Genomic DNA, 22567 nt, shown 5'->3' with positions numbered 1-22567 from the left:
TTTTAACAGATGTTAAATAGTCTAAGAAATCACAGAGAAGACTTCTGGCAACTGTATATTTCTGAACAGAGGGAGGTGAGACCATTTTGTGGCTTGCATTTTGGCATTTGCTTTCTGTTACCTTATGTGTGCTGAAGAGTTCCAGATGTTTTTCTCCCTCTGAAATTCCTCTCCCAAGATCCAGACTTGTATTTCCAGCTGCCCAATCTTGACCTGCAGGCATTTCTAACATTTAATAGATCCAGAATGAAACTCACTTCAGCCCCCGAACTTGCTTTATCTCTGGCATTCTTGATTTTAGCTAATAACTTCTTCCCTGTATAATTGGATTTTAAACAGCAGCATATACATTTTACATTCATGATTTATTGTGCACACACACAAAGATGTAACTTGAATGAAAGTTTCATAAAACAATAGGTACCTTTATATTTATGTTACCCTCTGATATCTTCTCTTGAATTTCACCTTTTGAAAAGTGCTGATGTCAACTCCCTTGATGAATTTTACTTACAATCCCCCAACCTGTCATGTGACCTGCAATTTGAATAAACCTCAAACAGATAAAATGCAGTCTCCTTGGATTTAGTATGTGGCCTCTGCTTCCCATCGTGTAGCCCCATCTGCAGTGTAGCCACAGTGTTATCCAGACACACCATTCATTCATTAATTCGTTCATTCAGTCAGTCAAGTCAGTCGACATTTACTGGGCACATATCTGGTGCCAGGCACGTGGTACACTAACTCTCCAGAGATCAACATCATCATCTCCACTCTGAGGACCACAGTCCAGTGAGGAGACAGATGAGTATTCTAGCAATTACCAGGTAGTGATTAGGTTCTATAGTAGAAGCTTGCATAAAGCACTCAGACATGACAAAGAGGCAGCATATAACTTGGACCAGAGAACCCAGAGGTTCTTTCAGGAAAAAGTGAACCATGAACTGAAGCTACAAATGGAGGTAGGAGTTCCGCTGCTTAAATCAGGGCAGGGCGTTAGGGAAGAGGAATCCACTGTAAGAAGACATGGGGATTGAGCAGCATGTTAGTTTGGAGGGCTGAAAGTGTTGTGACATAAGCCTCTCCTTATATCTGGATACTCTACTGTCACTCCCACCTTTTCTTTACTTGGCAACCAGTGATTCAGTGTTCCCTATCCCACTAAGCCACCCTCTCCTGGTAGCGTTTCTCTCTGCCCCCAGGGAGACTCAAGCCACCCTCCTTTGGGCTCTGACCTCACCCTCCCACACCATCAACTTTGTTATATTGAAGGCCATTCATCACCGCCCCTGTTCATCTGTATGACTAGACCAGGAGCACCTCAAGGCAGAATCCAAGTCCCATCCTTACATCTTTTGTGAGGAATGCAATAAATGTTAGCCAAATAAAGAGCTAAAACAACAAAAGGAATGAGGAGATGGACAAGCCACGGGCACCGGTTTAGGGTAAGTCTACTTAAATGGACATGTAGAAGACTTTTCAGTATATCATAGATGGAAAGGGGCTTCAGGTATCATAAACCTGCTTATTTACAGAGCTGGGAACCACATTTTAAATGTTGGTAGCACATCAGATGCAATTTTCTTTTTATTTTTGTTTTATTTGCAAAAGATTATTTTTGACTTTTAGAAAATACTCTTTCTTCTAACTTAAATGTATCTGTGGTAATGGAATTTGTTAGTGAATTAATACAAATGAAAATCTGGCATCAGAGACCGCAAACACAAACTCTCTTCAGTGCACATGTAGCTAATTATTGTCAACCATACATTAAACCCAAGCTATTTTTTCCAAAATGGCTTTTACAGAAAGCAAAATTAAATTTTAATTACTCTTTTCCTTTTCCCACTTTCTGCCCACTTTGCATTTGTGTGTAAATGGTTCAGGGTTGTAAGCAGGACAGTTTGAGGTCTGGAATCTCAATAGTCAAGCCTATAACTGAAAAAAAAAAGTCTAATGTATTTTTCTTTTTGCTGGTAATTTTTATGATATGACCATAATATTTCATAACCACTTTGAAACAGAACACTGGGTATGGATGAGGATAATGCCTGCGAAAAAGTTTTGCTAACGCAAGCATTGTAGAAACAGAGGCAGCCAGGAAAACAATTGTACTTTATTAGGAGCAAGAGAACAGGGCTCAGATTCTGGCTAGACTTCCATTGTTTAGAAAACTTTCAGAGGCTCTATTTTCGTATGTGACAGATTGGCTGTGTTCAAGTTGTGATTGTGAGCTGACATTTTCTCCCTTTTGTTGCTAAAATTTAGTACTGTTGAACTCCTTTGTCCTTCATGCAAATTTTAGTGAGAACAAAGTGGAGCATTTCCAGCTTAGTGCTGCCTACAAACTTGATTGTCTCCTCTTGAAATAATGGTTGGGATTATTGAAAAGAAACGGAGAAATGCCTTTTGCAGAGACACTGTTATTGTAATCGTTTATGTCAGAGACAATGCTTTGTCTCTTTTCTCATGTTACAACTCTTCCAGCCCTCTTGCCTGCCTCCTTCCCCCAGTCATCCAGCCCACCAATAATGTGATCTAGTTGGTGTAGATCTATCTATTGTTGTTAGTATTAATTAGTGCTTTAAAAAGTAACCATGAGTCTTAAAAGAAGAATTTTTATTTTCTAATTTGCTGATGCTGGATTCATGTTTCAGCCAGGAACATAAATACATGTATTCACCAGAGTAGGAAGCAGTGAGTTTGGCACTTATTATATATTTGCCACTCTTCGATGTCACTGCCATGTCACCTGCTAGTAAATAGATACATGAACAATCTGAGCCCGGTATTACCTTATTGTCTAGTAGTGCCTGCAAATCCTCAGATGAAGTGAATGTGCTTCATTTCCTCTGTTGATGAAGAGTCAAACTCTGTAAGAGATTTATTCTGAGCCAAATATGAGTGACCAATGGCTTATGACACAGCCCTCAGTAGATCTTGAGAACATGTGTCCAAGGTTGTCAGGCTGCAGTTGGGTTATATACATTTTAATGAGACATAACACATCAGTCAATACATGTAAGATGTATATTGGTTTAGTCCAGAAAGGCAGGACAACTGGAAGTGGCGGCTTCCAGGTCATAGGTGGATTCCAGGATTTTCTGATTGGCAATTGATTGAAAGAATTATTATCTAAAGACCTGGAATCAATAGGAATGTGTGGGTTACCAAAAGGGTAGAGAGCACGCCTTTATCATGCAGATGAAGCCTCCAGTTAGCAGGCTTCAGAGAGAATAGATTGTAAATGTTTCTTATCAGACTTATAGAGTCTGTTCTATCAGTCTTAAGGTCTGTGTTGATGTTATGCTGGTCAGCTGTCCTTGAATTCCAAAAAGGAGGTGGGTATAATGAGGCATGTCTGGCTGCCTTTCCCATCATGGCCTGAACTAGTTTTTCAGGTTAACTTTGGAATGTCTTTGGCAGAGAGGAGGGATCTATTCAGTTGGTTGAGGGGCTTATAATTTTATTCTTGGTTTATACCTCTCATAATCTCTAGTGGTCCTTCACCTCTGCCAGTTTCCAGCTTTATCTCTTGCCCTTTCTAACCTGTTTGTCTATCCATGTTTATCCAATATAGTTTGAATTACAGCATCTGGCACCAACTTGCTTGAACATAGAGCCCCTATGGAAAAAGTGGGCAGTCTAAATATTCCCCACATGGCTGGAGCCTCCCTATCTGACCCGAATCAGTTTTCTGTGGGTTCTTTGAATAATAATCTGATACTGACATAGTTCTGTGTGCCAGGTAGCATTCTCCACACAATTGAGGTAGGTGGAATTAACACCCCCCAGTTTACAAATAAGGAAACTGAAACTCAGTGGGGCTACTTCTCTGCCAAAGCTTACATGGCTAGTAAATAGGGGAGCAAAGATTTGAACTCAAGGTGTCTTCAGAGTCTGGCCTTTTAACCCTGAATTTCCCCTTTCTAGACTCTTAACCCTGAAACTGCATTTTCAATCAGCAATTTGCCATGATCATTGAGTATAACAGCTATAGATCAGGGGACAGAATATTCAAATGGAGTGTGTCCAGTTACATGTGAGCTGGAATTGCCCATTTCCCCAGATCAAAGATTGTAGTGATAGAAAAGCAGGTGGGGTAAGAAGATGGATGTACAGATAGAAAAAGGAAAACATGTAGGAAGAACAGTATTTTGGCAAGAGGAAACTGTAAATCACATAATTACAGATTTTAACTGTAATGAGAGACTTTGAGCATTCTAAGCTGTCGACCTGCCTCTTTGAAACATTATGATGCTCAGACAGAGGATGTGGGGTAGAAATGGCAGCATCGTTGGAATTGTTAAATGACGAAACATGTGATACTGGAGTGAAAGATGAAAGCTCGTGAAAGAATCATGAGGGACACATACAAACTTTATTCAGCAGCATGAAGATGAAAGCTTATTGTTTGATTCCTTAGCCTGTTTATTAAGTTTGGACTTGATAAAATATAGCAGATTTAACTTGTCTTACCACATTCAGCTGTATTTATTATAACACAGATTCATCTTGGGTGGCTCTTTAGCAGGATTTGTTTTTACTGAAATAAAATCCCTGGCACATGATAATGGAAAAAAGAAATACCAGAGTTTCATAATATGTAGTGTACTACTTTTCTACACTTGAGAATTTTGAGTGCTTTGGAAATAATAAGGCTGTTTCCACAATTTCCTGCTCTCCACTAGGTTCTTGGAACGCCAAATGAGGACACATGGCCTGGAGTTCATTCTTTACCACATTTTAAGCCAGGTATGTTTCATTAATTACAGATGACTAGGTGCTTCCTATGTGCAAAAAGTGAGTATATAAATGTTCCCTCTCAAGCAATATACCACCTTGAAAAATTCTGGTTACTTTTGCCATTGTGTACTTTATTAATGGAATTGTCCTTTTGTTTTCACAAATTATTTGTCTGTGAAGGCAGAGTTAATGACATCCCTGATAATTTTCCCCATATGTACCTTGTTTGATTTGACTGCATAATCTTGCAGTAACCATTAATTTCATCATCAGTTAGACTAGCATCCATGTCTGTTAAAACAAAATTTAAACTGAGGTGCCCCAATCCATCTGTGTCACTTTTTGTAGTAAGTAACCGGGAAAAGTATTGAATTGTAAAAAGGAAACATCACATTTTTATTTTTTTAGTAAAACTCATAAATATATGGTCTATAATTTGAATTTAAACATGTAAGATGTTCTGAATGTCCTATTGTACAGCATTCAATATGTTTTAATGTAAAATATTTAAAGCTAAACACTGAAAAATCTCAAAGAAATGTGAACTTTTAAAATAAGTTGTACTTTTTTTCGCCAGTAGGTGGCAGGTGTGAAACTTTGTTTTAATCATTAATTTAACAGGCAAATCTCAAACATAGTCTAATTTTTATAAGAGAGGGGAAAGGTTCGGAATTGAAAATTTAATAAAATCAGTGGAATGAATTATTGTAAAATGATTATCTTGTTGATGGTTATTTTTTTCTTTTCTCAATTATAAAACATGGTTTACAAAATGCAGACCCACCATAAAATTACTGAAAGGGATTTTATAGAAGCTCTAATAGTCTATTATACTAGGAGGGAAAAGAGCTATGAATAATATCTGATAGAGAAGCCAAGAATATTCTTTTGCTTCTCTTCCCCTCTTTTGGGGAGCCATCAGGAATAAATTATCAGTTCCAAAGAATGACTGAGTTGGGAAACTATTTTTACTCTTAATATTTTTCTTCTGAAAGTGTACAGTGTGTTGAGAATTCTTTTATCTTCTTCAACTGCCCTAAAGACTCCTTGTACTTTTACTGGAAATTCTAAATGACTTCTATATTCTGAAAGACTGTAGAAACCTAACAATTTTAAATGGACTGACTTTCTTTCTTTTTTAATTAAGCAAGAGGTGTCCTCTAACTGATCCAAGTGTTCGTAATGGAGTCTAAATGAAAAACACAGTTCTTTGTAAACGATCCAATTGTGGGCTCTTAAAGAAGGTTAACTTCCCCATGTTAGGACCTAAAATTTTAAGTCCCAGGCAAATAAAACAAGAGAATTTGAAAAGATGTGAAATGAATAGAGTTAGATGCAGAAAGGAACAATTAAGGTGAAATCATTTGGCATGCCTAGTTTCTGGACTAGAAAACGTGGAGTAATTTATGTGTTTTGGTGGTAGTAGAATTTATCTTCATCAACAACATACAAAACCATTTATTAGTTGTATTTTGGAAGGTACTATGATAGGTATACATTAAGCTAATGGATTGTGAACTTCATGACACCAGGACCTGTTCACTGAACATATTTGGTGTTCGATAAATATTTGTTGCGCTGGAGTATATTAAATGTTAAAGCAGACATTATGTATGTGACTCCTCTGGTGGGCATATATAAACTAGAATGTTTATGTTATTAACATTATGTGTAAGCCCCACAACAGACACAAAATACCCAGAAGGTAATGGGGAGACAGAAAAATAACATATGGAGAGGTTGGAAGGTGTGGGTGCTGATGAGCAAGAAGCTTATTCCAAGCAGAGCTCAGGGCTGTGAACCATAGCTCATAAATATGATAAGTGTTTCCTGAGTTTGCTTGAAAGGAGCCAAAAGAAGACAAAACAATAGACTGAGTCAAAGGAAGCAAATCTCTGAGTCCTTCCAAGCAGCACTTACCAGATCATCCAGAGGAGCCCCAGTCCCTGACCTCACAGACCTCATTGTCCTGGGGAAGAAAATATATAATCCCAAATGAGAAAAATGTCAGTACTAGAGTCTGCCCATCCCAACCCTACTCTCCAGCTCCTTGATCTACCCCAAAGAGTGCCCTGAAGAGTCTGGAAAAGATCATCTAAGACATAAGGACAAAGTTTGTTTAATTTTCTAATAGTAAATTTAAGCAATCAAAAAGTCAAGCAGTATGAAAAAGGAGCATAGTACAGAGCCTCCTCCCCTCTCCCAACTTCCCCAGAGCCACTGACCCCACCACAGGCCCCCAGTGTATTAGTTTCTTATGTTTATTTCCTTCATGTTAATGTAAAAATTAATATTAATTTTTACTTTTCTCATATTAAATACAATTCCACATCTTGTTTTTCTCATTAATGCATCTCATCGATCTTCTCATGTCATTTCGGGGAGGAGGCCAATGTGGCTTCCCTCTTGTCTCATAGAGCTGCATTGTTTTCTGGTGTATGCATTTAACCCATTCCCTAATCAGGGACAGTTGGGTTGTTGTTTCTATTGCTTTGCTATTATAAATATTAGGCATTGAGTAACCTTGTGCCTATACATAGACATATGCATTGCATATGTGCAAGTATATTTGAAAAATAAATTAGGAGAAATAAGGTTAATGAGCCAATAAGTATAGAAAATTATAATTTTGACCACTTTTGTCAAACTGTTTTCCAAAAGGGTGGTATCTGTTGTCTCTGTTGCCAGCAATATAGGAGAATACTTCTTCCCACAGCTGCTTCTCCTCTCTGTACTGTGTGACCAAACTTTTGGATTTTGCCAGTCAGTTAGATGACAAAAGGAATTCCAATAAAATTTTAATTTGCATGCCTCTTATTATGATGAGGTTGAGCATCTTTTGATATGTTTCAGAATCATTTGCATTTTCTTTAATCTGAATTCTTTATATCTTTTGGCCAATTTTTAGTTGAGATGTGTGTCTTTTTTTTTTTAATCTATTTCTAGAGGTTCTTTATATTTTATTTTATTTTTAGTGATGTTGCCCAGGTGGGAGTGCAGTGGTACGATTACAGCTCACTGCAGTGTCAACCTTCCAGGTTCAAGTGATCCTCCCCGCTCAGCCTCTCAGGTAGCTGGAACTATAGGTGTATACCACTATGCATGGCTAATTTTTTTTTAATCTTTTGTAGAGATGGGGGTCTTGCTATGTTGTCAGGGGTGGTCTCGAACTCCTGGGCTCAAGCAATCCTCCCACCTCCACCTCCCAAAATGCTGGGATTACAGGCATAAGCTACCGTGCCCAACTGAGTTCCTTATGTTTAAGAGAAATTGTCCCTTTGTCCATGAAAAACTTTTGCTTCTTTGGGATTTAGAAAATGATCCTTCCTAATTTTTAAGCAATTTTGAAAATAATTCTTGTCTTTGTCTCTCATGTCTTCCTTGACTTGCCTAACTAAGTTTTGCCTTGAGAAAAGCCCATGGTGTTTTTATAATAGTGGAGTTATGATTTTTAAAAAATAGAGACAGAGTCTTGTTATTTTGGCCAGACTAGTCTTGAACTCTTGATGTCAAGCAGTTCTCTCACCTTGGCCTCCCAAAGTGCTGGAATTACAGGCCACTGTGCCTGACCACAATTTTTTTGAAGACCAATTTCTGTTATATATATATATATATGTGTGTGTGTGTGTGTGTGTGTGTGTGTGTGTGTGTGTATATATATATGTATATATATATACACACACACACATATCTGTGTACGAAAAACCAGTTTAGGTTTTCAAGTAGATTACTTTATGGCTATGATCTAGGTCATGCATAAATCTCTTGGTTTTAACGTATCCTAACCCAATTTCCTAATAGTTATTTTTTAAATAACTTACTTTGATAGTTAATTTCTATGAAATAAGCTGAATTCACTTATTATTTCAGCAGTATTTCCTGAAACTACTTGTATGTCTATGGACTGGAGATGTTGCATTGAACAAAACACAAATGATAGTAAGTGAAATATATCGTGTAATTGGATGGTGATAAGTACTATGGAGGAAAATAGAGCAAGAAACTGGTTCTGGAATTTACAGTTTAAATAGGGTGGGAAAGTGGGCGATTTACAGTTTAAATAGGGTGATCCAGGAAGGCCTCCCTGAAAAGAAGACACTTGAATGAAGAAAATGAGAGACAGAGTCAATAAGATATTGAGGGAAGAACTTTTTAGACAGAGAGAAAGGCAAGCACCAATGCCCTGAATGGGAGGGAGTAGAGGGCTGAAAATGAAGTCACAGATCACGTAGGGCCTGGGGGGTACTCTGAGTCCTTCACCATGGATCTGAGTGAGATAGAAAGCTCTGGAAGATTTTGAACAAGGCAGCACGGGAGCTGGTTTATGTTTTAGTAAGACTACCCCAGCTATTGTACTGAGAATTGGGGGTCAGAGCAGAATCAGGGAAGCCCATTAGGAGCCTGTGACAGGAGTCCAGGGGAGAGGCGACGAAATATACCGTGAATAAAATGACCTTCTCTTTTCAACTTCTCTGATTATCCAGAACTCACCATGGTTTTCCCTTGGAAAAAAAGTATAACAAAACTGGAGAAATATTTTTAATATAATTATTGAAATAGTAAAAGAACATTTAGTTTAAAACTGAGCTTTATTCTTTAGTATTTAACCTGTATCTCCTCAGCATATTCCCATAGCAACCAGGCAACTATAATAGGTTACAACAGCATTATATATTATAAAGTGTGTGCATGTTACATAGAGTAAGGAGTCTGTGTTAGTCTCATTTGTGTTGCTATAAAGGAATACATGAGACTGGGTAATTTACAAAGAAAGAGGATCTGTTGGCTCCAGGATCTTCAGGCTGTACAAGAAGCATGACACCAGCATCTGCTTCTGGTGGGGGCCTCAAGAAGCTTCCAGTTATAGCAGAAGGTAAAGGAGGAGCATATCGCATGGTAAGAGAGGGAGCAAAAGAGAAGAGAGGACTTCCCTAAATTTAGTGTCAGAGGTGGAAGTAGATCCCAGGTCTCCCTGAGTTTTAGTTGAGTGTGATTTTTGTTTTTGTTTCTGTTTTCCAGCCTCCGTTATGAAATAGCGTTCTACTGAATATGTATTGCAGTTTCTCTTTGCTCTTCTAAATAACAGTTGACTGACAATTAGACTATTTTTAAAAGCAGAAAAGTAGACAGGATCTGATCTCTGTCTGGTGAAATATGTACACAAAATCACCAACACCAGACTCTTTTTTAACAACCAGATCTCTCACCTGTAGTAATAAAGCAAGAACTAACTCATCATTGTGGAGAAGACACCGAGTTATTGATGAGGAATCCACCCCCATGACACAAACACCTCCCACCAGGCCTCCCCTCCAACATTGAGGATCACATTTCAACATGAGATTTGGAGGAGACAGACTTCCAAACTGTATCAGAATCTAACCTAGGAACCTGCTGTTTTTCCATCATTTACTTCTATTTGAATTTCTCTTCAAATAAATGGGAAACCTGCCTGTTTCTTCTTTGAACCCGATTACCTTCCTGTTTCTTTTCCCCACCCTCTGGGTTCTGTGGTTAATGGTCTTTTAAAAGTAGGTCTCTCTGTCTCCCTCTCACTCTCTCATTCCAGAGTGTCTCCTTTTCCCACTGTGTTCAGGATGCTTGCTGTGGGAAAGTTGAGTGAGAGGTTGTGCTGTGGTGTTCTCAGTACATCAGTAATTCCATAACTTGGGGTGAGACTTATCACAGGCAAAGCCCATGCTCTACACAAAGTGAGAGTCCCCTGTAAAAATAAGTCATATTTCTTGTCATGGGTTCATAGTTACTCACTAACAGGAGACCTTTGAATAAGGCTCTCTGCTTTAAATTCCTCCTGGGATAATGGCTTCCCTGTGTGCATTGCAGGATCACTTTCTCCTACCAGCTTTACCCCCACCACATCCCATCAATAGGTGTGTGGTTTATATGTCTCTGCTAAAGTGATGGTGCCATTTTTTTTTTGTTATAAGACAGACTTATCATTTTTTAAAAGATGCACCTTGCATATATGTTTGAGGGATTGTTTAAGTTTCATAGAATTGTGGTAACCCCAGGTCAGGGCAGAATACACTTAGACGTTTGAGGTTCTCCAGACCAATAGAATCAGAGGAATGAATGAAGAGTTTTGTCATGGCTTTGCCATTTCCAGCTGTCAAGAAGTACCCTAGAGCTGCATGAGCTGAGAGTTCAAGTGGTTTTGATTGTGTAGTAACTATTTAAGCAAAATGAATGTTTGAGCTAGATGAAGTGCCAGGGAACATCTAGTCTGGCTTTCTTCTTATGAGGTTAGGAACCTGACATCCAGAGAAGTTAATGAACTTTGCTAAAGTTAGTGTCAGAGGTGGAAGTAGATTCCAGGTCTCCTTGGGTCTTAGTTGAGTGTGTTTGTGTTTTTGGTTTTGTTTTCCAGCTTTCATTATGAAGTAGCATTCTACTGAATGTGTATTACAATTTCTCATTGTTCTTCTAAGGAACAGTTTACTGACAATTAGGCTATTTTTAAAAACAGAAAAATAGAGAGGATCTGATCTCTGTATTTGGTAAAATATCTACACAAAACCACCAATAACACTTTGTATAAAATAGTTTAGCACTGAAATAACATGTAGATTCCATGTATGATACTTTCATTCATCTCTTAAATGCTTCCAACAAAAGGGGCATTCAAAAACTATTTAATGGCGGATTATTCAGGAGCTCAAAAAGGAAGACACTGTCAAGTTCAGGAAGGAAGAAAATGCTGCTAGACCAGAAGCAATTAAAAGTAATGAAATGTAGAATAAAATAATTGTATTTTCCAAAATCAAGCAAGAGAATAAAGCATTTCTAAAGTGGTTATATCATTTCTAAAGTGGTTATATCATTTCTAAGGGAAAGTTATTTAATAGAAAAGGCTATTTGATTAAAGTTGTTTGAAGAAAATGGACTGTCTCCCAACGAATGAAATAATATAAAAAATTTGCCATTGGAGGAAATTGGTGAATGGTGGTATTTTAAACACACTATGCCCAAAACTAATCCTACAGACACATCGACCTTAAAGGCAACATTTACATATGGACTTAGCTATATCAAGCCTTCGTAATGAGGCAAAAAACTTCTCTTTAAGTTCCGCCTATTCTCTGGCCTGTCTGGGACCCCAAAACCAAAAACAGATCCACATTTTTTTGTTCCAGAGGGAGGAAGTAAATCGTTTCAGAAATAGAACACTGTGGTGCTAACACTTTATATTTTATGCTATATTTTATTATTTACAAAGCTTTTTAATATGTTATCTCATTTGATAGTTAGAATAACTGCATTATAATAATGCATTTATCCTACTATTGTTATCCCATTTACAGATGAAGAAACTGGGAAACTGAGGCTCTGAGAGATAGTGTGGCTTGCCCAGAGACCTCATCCTTCCAGGTTGTAGCAGAGCCAAAACTCAAACCCAGGTCTTTCAACTCTAAGCCATTCTCAGTGATGCCTCCTCCTCTCTTTAAGAGAGCTTCCCTGCCCACAGACCTAGTCCTATGGAGAATTGTCAGGCTCTTCCCAGCTCTGTCTTGTGGCATCTTGGAAAAGACCTCCATCTTCTTGTACATACCAGAACCACCCTCCCCCTGCTAGGTAAGGGCAGATTCTTCAGCCCTTTAAACCTATGCCTCCAATAAATCTTCAGCTCCAAAATGTCCTCTGCAGATGTTTAGTCTCAGATGTGTAGTCCTTAATACATAATATAGGAACTGCCCACTTTCCTCATTTGCAGACGTGAGGATGTTTAAGCCCTTAGCCTTTATTGACATTCTTGGTGTTTCCTGAGTCTTTTAGAAGGTGACAGAAAAGCTGTGGATGCAGCAGAAATTGTTGTCGGGGTGGGATATTCCATGAAGGAAAACTAGAGGGGAGGGCCTCTTTGTACCATGATGTTGCCCTGCACAGACCACACCTGCAGTGAGGGGAGGCCTGTGAAGTGCTGAGATACCTTCCTTACTCTTCTAGAAGAACTGTGTCTGCTCCATGCAGCCTATAGACTTCCTACATAAATTAAATGAGATAAGCTGTTTTTATATTCCCTTCAATATTTGTTATTTATTTGTACTCTACCTATTTTTAAGAAGAATTGAGCTAGCTGATATAATTGATATAAAAATACTTTCAAACCATTAGGGGCATGTAGCTGCAAAATATTGTCTTTTACCATTTATACCATGTCCTCTGCCTGCCGTCTCCTTTCCCACTTGCTCTTTACATTTTACCTCAGAAATTTTTAAATTTTTTTAATGATTGATAGCAACTATAATGATCATGGGTTAGGTCTCGGTGTATGGGCTGTAACTATGTGATGGTTATTAAAATGGACTTTGTAATCCCAGCACTGTGGGAGGCCGAGGCGGGTGGATCACAAGGTCAAGAGATCGAGACCATCCTGGTCAACATGGTGAAACCCCGTCTCTACTAAAAATACAAAAAATTAGCTGGGCATGGTGGCGTGTGCCTGTAATCCCAGCGACTCAGGAGGCTGGGGCAGGAGAATTGCCTGAACCCAGGAGGCGGAGGTTGCGGTGAGCCGAGATCGCGCCATTGCACTCCAGCCTGGGTAACAAGAGCGAAACTCCGTCTCAAAAAAAAAAAAAAATTATTATGTAAATATCTGGGTTTTATCTCAGATTTTATTGCTAAAAGCCTTGTGGATCTCCTTGACACAATCCTTAGAGTATTTAGAGTTCTCTCCACCCACCGTCGACTATCACCTTTGTGAACTTTGCTGTCCTTCCTCCCACAAATAAATGCTATTTTAATCACATAGTGAAAAAGCTAGTTAATTACTAAATTTATGAATTATGTGAACTTTATAGAGCTAAGGAAGTAAAAAGTGTAAACATGACAGAAAGGGCAGGCTGCACTTTCTGACTGAGGCACCTGCACTTGGAGGTCGCTGGTGGATGCTAAAGTTGAGAGTCCATGTTTCCATCAGCAGTAACTGTGCTTTACGTCTGCTAATGCGCTTGGATTCTTACTGAATGCTTACTAGGCAGTATTGTGGGTGCTAAAGATGCAGTCGTGAACAAAGCAGATGAATCCGTTTTCTCATGGAGCTTAATGCTGGAGAGGGGACTGATAATAGACAAATTACAAGTTACTATGCCTGTGAGCACAGGGAGAGCGGCAAGAGGCAATTCAGGGGGACAGGTCCTTGGAAAGCCAAGGTGAAGAGTCAGGATTTTACTCGAAGTGTGAACGGACTCATCGGAGGGTTTTGGGGAGAGGAGGAAATCAATGCTTTATGTTTTCAGAAAGACCTACTGGCTACAAAAAGTCACGAACTCATTTCAGAGCTGGAAAGAGGTTTCATCTGAAGTGTGAAATCCTCTTGGTTGGTCATTCTGCCTGCGGCTCTGGGTCGAGAGGGGTCTGTAAAGGGACAAGTACTAACTCACAGGGAAATTATTATCCTACCAGTTAGCAGTGATGCCACAGGCATGAGGGATATTTTTCCGCATAGGTCCATAGTTGGCCAAGGAGTTGATATAAAATAAATCATAGATATGGACAGTGATATGAAATAAATAAGAAGCAACCAAAAACCTTGGTAATCACTTAAAAATGTAAAATAGCAATTCATTTCCTCTGCAGTGAATTGTAGGTAGGCTATGGAAGGAAATCCCTGTATGAATGTTGTAAATCCATTTCAATGCAAAGGAGGGACGATCTGTACTTTGTCTTGATGTACTTGAAGAATTTCACATTTCTTTTCACTAGAGGGCGTCAGTAATGATAGCGACTAGCAAAATGTCTAGAAAATGTCAGAAAAAAAAATGTAATAAAATTAAATTTTCAAGGGAAAATGAAGTTCTGATAGCAGACTTATTTTTTTTAATCCTAAATAAGCTGATTTTATTAGTCAACTCTCTGGAATTTTTAAAAATTCATTTTGGGAGTTATTCACACCTCACATCACTAAAGGTGATATGGAATGCCAATCACCATATAAAGACTTCTTTATCTCTTCAGTAATTCCAACCCACCTAAGAGTGTTAAAAGTCTTGTATACGGTCCAATTGGTATGATTTGGTTAAAGTCATATTGAAGAAAAGAATTAAACTTTTAGCCTAAGAATTTATAGCAGAACTAAAGGAAGACATGGATGATTGACTTGATACTGAAAGAACTGACATCTCTTTTAAAATAAACATTCGATCAAGTTGTTATATACCAATGGCATTTCCATAAACTAACCATGCACTTTTAATTGCTTTCCTAAGTTTGTAACCTAATGTTTTATGTATCCTTGCCCGCAAATGCTGGCAATTATATAACTAGGAATCTATGCATTGTAAAAAGTCCTCTGTAACTCCTGACCCTGAACTTTTAGGTCTCTTTCCAAAAACTTTTTAAAAATCAAGATCTTAGGAAGGGAGATAAGGGGATTGGAAGTTTGGATGTAAAACAAGAAAACATTATCTCTTGTCTTCAAGTTAGGTGTTAACCACAGTACCTTGAGTAGGACACTGTATCTTTAGGGAAGAAATGGGACTTCACTAAGCCAAAAGCTTGCACAACTGTCCAATTTGAGCAGTGATTCCACAGCACTAAGAGAGATTCGTGACCAAATGATTGAACCAAGGGTAGGATGAAGATTTTTCTCTTAGGTGCCTGGAAATATTGGAAGCACAGAGAATAGCATGGTGTTGAGTAATCTGAGTATTCATACAAATTTTTCAGCATTTGAAAATTTTTAGAAACACAGAATAATGGCAAAAATTTTAAGTGTCATATAGTTGATGATACTAGTTTGCATTGTATAGCTCTTTCCTGTGTATCAAATGCTTTCATGGACACTATCTCAGGAGATCCTCCCACTAGGGAAGGTAGACAGGGCAGATGGATGAAGCCGAAGCTGAGTGAGGAAAGTGTTGTTTCGTGGTACAAAAACAAACCACTCCAAAGGTGTGCCATACTCCACTAAGTATCTGCCAATCCCTACACCTGTGCGGTGAGCTGGGTTTCAGCTGGTGTTGGCTGGGCCCTGCATTTCTGGGCTTCTAGCTGCAGGATGGGTTCAAGTATGTTCCACACTCCTCTAATCCTCTTTGGAATGGCAGCTATGGAAGAATGTCCTTCTTATAGTGAAAGGCAGGTCACAAAAGAGCAGACCTAATGCCACAGTCACATTTCAAACCTCTGTTTGTGTCATTACCACTGTTCATGCAAACTGTCAGTGGGGCAGAAAAGTATCCTCCACTCATGAAAGTTTGAAGAGAAGAGCGAGTGATTATTGGCTGAGTAACTGTCTCATCACCCTTAGCAGGTTCTGACTCCTAGGCTTGTTAGCTACTCCTGGCTAAGACAAGTGAGTTCACTTTTTGCTGTTTAAAAAATCCTTTTAGGCCATTATCATATGGCTCCTTCAAGACAAATGCATGACTATGGAATAATAACTCTTATTCTAATACATAGATGAAAGAAAAAAAAAACCTTGGTTTCCAATAATACTTAAGATGCAAGCACTATTTTACCCCCAAAATGTTAAAGTGAGACCAACAGGATGATAAACGGACTACTCATTATTTGCTCCGGTGTAAGATCTGAAAAGATTTCCTTCACATACACAGTCTTTCATGCAGCACTGTCAGAGAGCACCTTTGTAGCTAACAGACAATAATACTCCCAATGGAGACTGTTTAAAAAGGACATAAGTATGTATGTAAACAGATACTTGTGCCTTTACAGCCAGCTTTGTAAATCCAATTAATCATCTCTCAACTGTAAAAAAAGGAGGACAATTGACATCCTCTCAGAATGCCAATCCTCACTCTCCACTAGTGTATTAGAATCACAAGATTATATATCAGGTGTTAGAAGAGCATCAACATATTTGTGGATTTTATTCATTTAACTGTTGCCTCAAAAGAAGTAATGTAAGATAGATGAAGCATTTGCCCATCCTGGAGTAATACTTCTTTTTATACACCATATGTCTCCTTCCAAAGTATATAACTAACTGTACAAGAGGGTTGGTTTTTCAAGTATATTGTTATTAATAGTTTCAGTGGCAATAGTAATAGCTAGCAGATATTGAGTATTTTTAATGTGTCAGGAACTTATCAGTTCTTGAGATACATTTTCTTATTGAACGTTTCCAATAACTATGAAGTAGGTACTGCTAGTATCCCATTTGAGATATGGGGAAACTGAGGCACAGAATGATTAAGTAATATGTTCAAGGTTTCTAGAATTTGAAAGACATATGTTTCTCATTTCCTGTAAATACAAGACAGATTTATTCTCCCAGACTTACAAAGGTGAGGCACTCTGACAGCAGGTAGAAAGGGAGTTGGGAGTGAGGAATATTGAGAATCTTGTTTGTGTGCATATTCTTATGTATGTTTTTCATTGTTGGTCAAGGAGTTTTTATCTGTTTGTTCTGCCACTAGCTTTGTTCATTATCAGGGTAGCACTTCAAGTCTCTCCCATCTAAGAACCAGAGGGGTGTCATGGTATAGTGACTAGGAACATAGACTCCAGATCCAAACTATCTGGGTTCACATCTCTGCTCTGTCACTTGTGAGCTGTGTAACGTGGACAAATTGGTCAATGTCTCTGTACCATTTCACCATGTAAATAATGGCGATAATCATAACCCCTACCCATAGAATTATGTGGATTAAAGTGAGTTCATATTTGCACACCGCAAAGGACACAAGAAACATCTGTTAAATATCAAATAGGAGTCGTGGGTATTCTAGCTCTTTGGTAATGGTAGACTGGGAGTAAAGTCCTGGTTCAGTCTGTCACTATAGTCTGCATCACGGTCTCGGGCAACTCAACCTTTCTAGCCTCAGTTTACCCATCTGTAAATTATGCAGTTAGGCCACTTGGTTGCTTGGCTTTCACCTAGCACTCAGATCCTCTGGAGCTCCTCTGTCTTCCCCATTAAGATAGTTTGGATGGGGGATTTGGAAGAGAGTAAGACAGAACATCTTTCTCTGCTTTCTTTTCTGGGAGATGTAAATTTGTTCTTGTTTATGAATAGTATACTTTAGACTTTAATAAATGCCTGACTGATTAAACTTAGTTATTTAGAGAAAAATGTCTTATGGAAAGAGAAGTAGTCTATGACTTTTAAGTAGAGAAAGGTACAGATAGTTTGGAGACCTCATCTGGGAACATGCATTCACTAACCCCACACTGTTATGTATATTAGAAACACAAATGTCATCACAAGCAAGAATGTTTAATGAATACAGTAGAGCATTTGTTTCCAGAAGTTACTCAAAGATTACTCTTGTAGAAAAGCACACTGTTAGTAATTGAAGGATGATTTGCTATAGCCAGGGCAGGTTAGGATGCTACAGCCTTACATGTAAAGGACTAAAGAGGGTCAGCATTTTAAGGTAGGTTTACTGGGTAACAGTGTCAGGGCAGTGCAATTCTGTTCAGCACGGATGTGTTACATTAAAACCTCTCCCTGTGTCATGCCGGGGCTGTGTCAAATCTGCGCCATTAAATATCTTAGGAATATCAAGTGTTTTAAAGGTGTGAATTGCAGTTTAGAATAACATACATTTTATTCTAAAATGCCTGTTGGAATCACGATGCTCTTTTGGGTTAAGATATCTAAAATCCCCAGATTTTGGAAAAAGTCTGGCCCTCTTTATTTGAGGTAAAACTCTTCCCTACTGTACACAAATACTGCTTTTCTTCTGGTCCAAGAACTGTAGATTCAGCTTTTAAAATATCTTGATCAGAATGTTGACTGAAATGTTCACTGCTGGCTTGGTTTTCCTAATAGATATAAGAAAGCAAAGTGTGCATAAAAATTCTTCTGAATACTTGTGAGCGTAGCTTTGTTCTATTGAAGGCCTCTCAGTATTAGTTCACGTGATTTGTTAGAGGCTACTTGTGACCTTGTATGTTTCCTGCCCTGCTGTATTCACAGTCCCTAGCAAATAGCAAACAATAAGTATTTGTACAATGAATGAATAAAATACTGTGCCTTCTATCCAAAAGGATTTGAGTGTGTTATTTGTAACATAAACAAATAATTAGGGTAATTGTTTGAAATGTAACCAGAGTGATTTATAACAGTGTTAATTGTTCATCCTTGTAAGGTACTGGAGCCTTTTGCCTTCACAGAAGCAACCCTCAGAAAGGCACTGGGCTTCGCATCTCTGCCAGATGATGAAGTGCCCTTCAATGTGGCCACAGCTTTTTGCTTAAATCATCACTACTTTTTTACCATTTCAGTAGGAGTAAATGCCTGTATTACAATGACTCCTAAATTGAAATTGTGAATAATTGAATATATAATTTAAAAGAGTCAATTATGAAGAGCAGCTAGAATTTCATATGGCATTTGGACATACTCTTTTATATTGACTTATAAATCAATGCTTGTTTCGTGGTATTGTTTCTCTTATACGATGTCATATCCATTTGTAAAAGATCTACTAAGTTTGAGCCTTTTTATGATTCTTCCGGACCTCCCTCCTGGTCCGCTCACTCCCACTCCTATCAAAAAAAGAAAGGAACGTGTTAGCTATAAATCTAGGTTCAGCCTTTCAAGTCCTTTGAACATATTTGGAGTTTCTTATTGGTTGTTTGAACTTTTTATTTCTATGTCTTTCTGTCATTGAAGTTAAAAACACAGCAGTATCTTATAAGAAACAAAAACATTGGTGAGAGGAGAATAAGAAAATTAAAATTAATCTCCTGAAGTATACAGTGCATGCTTATATGCAAATGAGTAAAATCCAATTTGGGTTTTATCTTCCCATGGGTTAAAGTTTGCTTTATAGTGCCTTAAGACATTTCAAGTGTAGCTTTTTTAAGCCAACGGACTTTACAATGTCCAGCATTGTTCTCCAGTTGTTTTCCTGTGGAATGTCAACGAATTGCAGTGCTTACGTGCATGGCAGTTTGAGAGAAAAGCTTTCCAATTCTTGTGTTCCCTGTCCTGTCACTTAGCAAGTGATTTCTTCTCGGCAAGCTCTCCTCCCTGGTCTCCCGCTGTGTTGGGATCATCTTCTGCAATGTCCCTGCACTAAGAGGAGAAGGTGAAAATCAGCCTGCAGGTTCAAATTAATTGCACTTCTCAGTTATGCTATGAGTTAGCCAGTACTTTAAATAATGACATTCTAAACTTCTAGTTTAAACATAATTGGAAAGAGAAAGTTGACATTAAAGTAATAAGTGAGAGTAAACTTAAGTGAAGGAGAACAGTATAAAACATTCATATGCAAATACTCAAATACCTGATAAAATTATTCATAGGCAGTTGACTATTTTAATATACTAGTTATCAACTTGGGGCACTAATTTCAACACCTTTTGGTTTTGAAAACTTACATGGCTAATTGTGTTGCTTTCATCTAATGGAACATTACTTTTATTTATAATGGAAGTAGCTTGTAAAATATAATTTTTTATTCTAATTATAAATGTCATGTTCATTGCAGAAAACATTAGAAATGGCTCTATTTGAAATCACGTACTTTGGCAGTTACACTCTGAAATCTGTTGGATAAAAACAAGCAGGCTCTGTGTGTTCCTGGAGCTAGCGTCCAGTGTTTGAGTTTATCCCGTCTTCATTTGGAAAAGAAACAGATGCAGTTAGTGGCTCTAGCTGTAGTCTTTGGTGAGGACTCTGTTTGTATCCATATTGTAGCATTTTTCATTCTGTATCTGTAATTCTCTATGTACTCTTCCATGCTACCGAACTGTAACCAGGACTGAGTTACTTTTGTGTGCCCGTTGCCCAGTGCAGCATCTGGCATACAGGCAAGTGCCCAGGCAATATTTGCTAAAGGAATTAAGGTTTTATGTGAATATTGATGGAAGGTAAACCTGAGAAAGAGGCTTCATTTTTTTTTTACTCTCATATGGCATGTTTCACTATCAGTTTTGTCTCTTTTGTGCACAGCTAAATTGACATATTGTATTTCTGGGAAAAAAATTCTATTAGCATATCCTGTCAAGTTCTAAAAGAGGCAATTATTAGAACTAATATTTCTGTGCAATTATTAATTGCTAAGAATAATAATTTACTTATAATACAAGATTGTATTAATTTTATCTGTAATAGAATTCCTGTTCATTCTGAAATCATAGCAAATTATTAAATTTGCTTTATGGAGATTACAAAGTTAAGGAAATCAAATTTGCTTTATTAAGACATTTGATTTAATTAATTTCTAAAATGTCTCTTTCTTTCCTAATACCAGACTTTAAATAATTAAAAAAAAAAAAAAAAAAAAAAAAACCTTTGTACAAAGAACTATTCTTTCTTTTTCTCCTTTGTCAGTTAATCCTCAAACCTAGACTATGCCCTTAAATTTCTGTTCTACACCAACTGGCTGAATTATGTTGTGTCTTATATAATGCAGCCTAGTAGAGAATAAACTCAGAAATTAGACATTCTTTTGAAACAAATATATTTGTTGGTAAGCCTGTTGCCTATGTCTTTAGAACAAGGAATGTTTGTAATCAGGGCTGATCTTCAGCTAGTGCACACCCTTATTGCATGATGACTCGTTTCTATTCTGATTGGTCAATGCCTGCGCTTAACAGGTTATTAAATATTTTGTCAATTACCCCTGACTGATTGATACCTCCAAAACTCCTTGAGAACTCCTCTTTAAATACCTCCTGAATTACCACAGAAAGATTAATTTCTATTCCAAATAGTAATGGAGTTGTGTGTGAAATTCTGCATCTTTGTAACCTGGAATTTGGAGAGCAGTAAGTGCTCTATGAATCATCCTTGACCCCTCCCTTTCTGTCACACTTCATTTCTAACTCACCGGTAGATCTCACAGGTTCAACCTGCAAAGCATTTTCAGACTCTGATCCTCTTCTCACTGCATTCACTCTGTTCCTGTGGCCTAAGTCATATTGTCTCTCTCCTGGACAGTAATAACCTTTTGTTGGTCCCCCTGCTTCCAACCTTGCCTCCTGTAGTGTACTCTCCAATAGAAGCCATAGGGATACCTTTTTATTTAAAAAAAAAAAAAAAAAAAAAAAAAAAGCTCATACCAGATCATATTTTCAAAGCCACAAACCCTTCTGGCTTGTCTCTATCTCAGCCTCCACCTCTCTCTCCTGGGTTCTAGATCAGCTGCAGCTATCCTGGCCTGCAGCACACTCCAGCCTAGTATACTCCTTATGGGAATGCAAGCCCCCTACAAACAGGAAGGTTTTTTGGTTCTCCCCTACGTCTTCAGCCCCAAGAATTATATACCTGATACACAATAGTTGCTCAATACATAGTAGTTGAAATGAATGAATGAATCATTGCATAGTGTTTAAAGATAGGAAGATAGGAAGCTGAGTGTGTGTTTTTTTCTTTTTGTTCTTCTTATCCAATGGTATTCTTGTACAGGAAACATACCATAACAAAAGCAATATAAATTATTTTTATTTTCTCCTTTAAAAACTTATAATTAAAAACAAACAAGAAGTCAGGCACAGTGGCTTGTGTTTATAATTTCAGCTATTCAGGAGGCTGATACAGGAGGATTGCTTAAGGCCAGGGGTTTGTGACCAGCCTGAGCAACATAGTGATATGCCATCTCTATAAATAAATAAATAGGAATGATGGTGAGTGCCTATAGTCTTAGGTACTTAGGAGGCTGATGTAGGAGGATCCCTCCAGCCCAAGAATTCAAGGCTATATAGTGAGCTATGATTGTGCCACTGTACTCCACCCAGACTGAAATGCCATATATAAAAAAAAATAAATTTTTATTTTAAAAAAAAGCAGACAACACTGAAAAAGGATACCAACTAATATTAAGCAAAATTAAGCCTCATAAGTATTAAATCATTAAAAAAAATGAGATCAATACTTTAAAAA

General features: G+C 37.8%; 1 protein-coding gene across 9 annotated transcripts in view; it reads left to right on the top strand.

The window, feature by feature from the left end:
• The window catches only part of CDK14 (cyclin dependent kinase 14), a 602339-nt gene that overhangs the window by 440639 nt on the left and 139133 nt on the right, over positions 1 to 22567 (top strand). For all 9 annotated transcript variants that reach the window (XM_032253088.1, XM_032253082.1, XM_032253085.1 and 6 more), the window contains one exon: positions 4692 to 4755. In XM_032253088.1, coding sequence (XP_032108979.1) covers positions 4692 to 4755 — 64 coding nt within the window. The remainder of the gene's footprint in view (positions 1 to 4691; positions 4756 to 22567) is intronic.

The sequence above is a fragment of the Sapajus apella genome, unplaced genomic scaffold (assembly GCF_009761245.1).
Source record: "Sapajus apella isolate SASKATOON/1434 unplaced genomic scaffold, GSC_monkey_1.0 scaffold81, whole genome shotgun sequence".
Taxonomy (NCBI): Eukaryota; Metazoa; Chordata; class Mammalia; order Primates; family Cebidae; genus Sapajus; species Sapajus apella.
The sequence above is the reverse complement of the archived record's forward strand: the minus strand, read 5'-3'. Positions and strand labels throughout refer to the sequence as shown.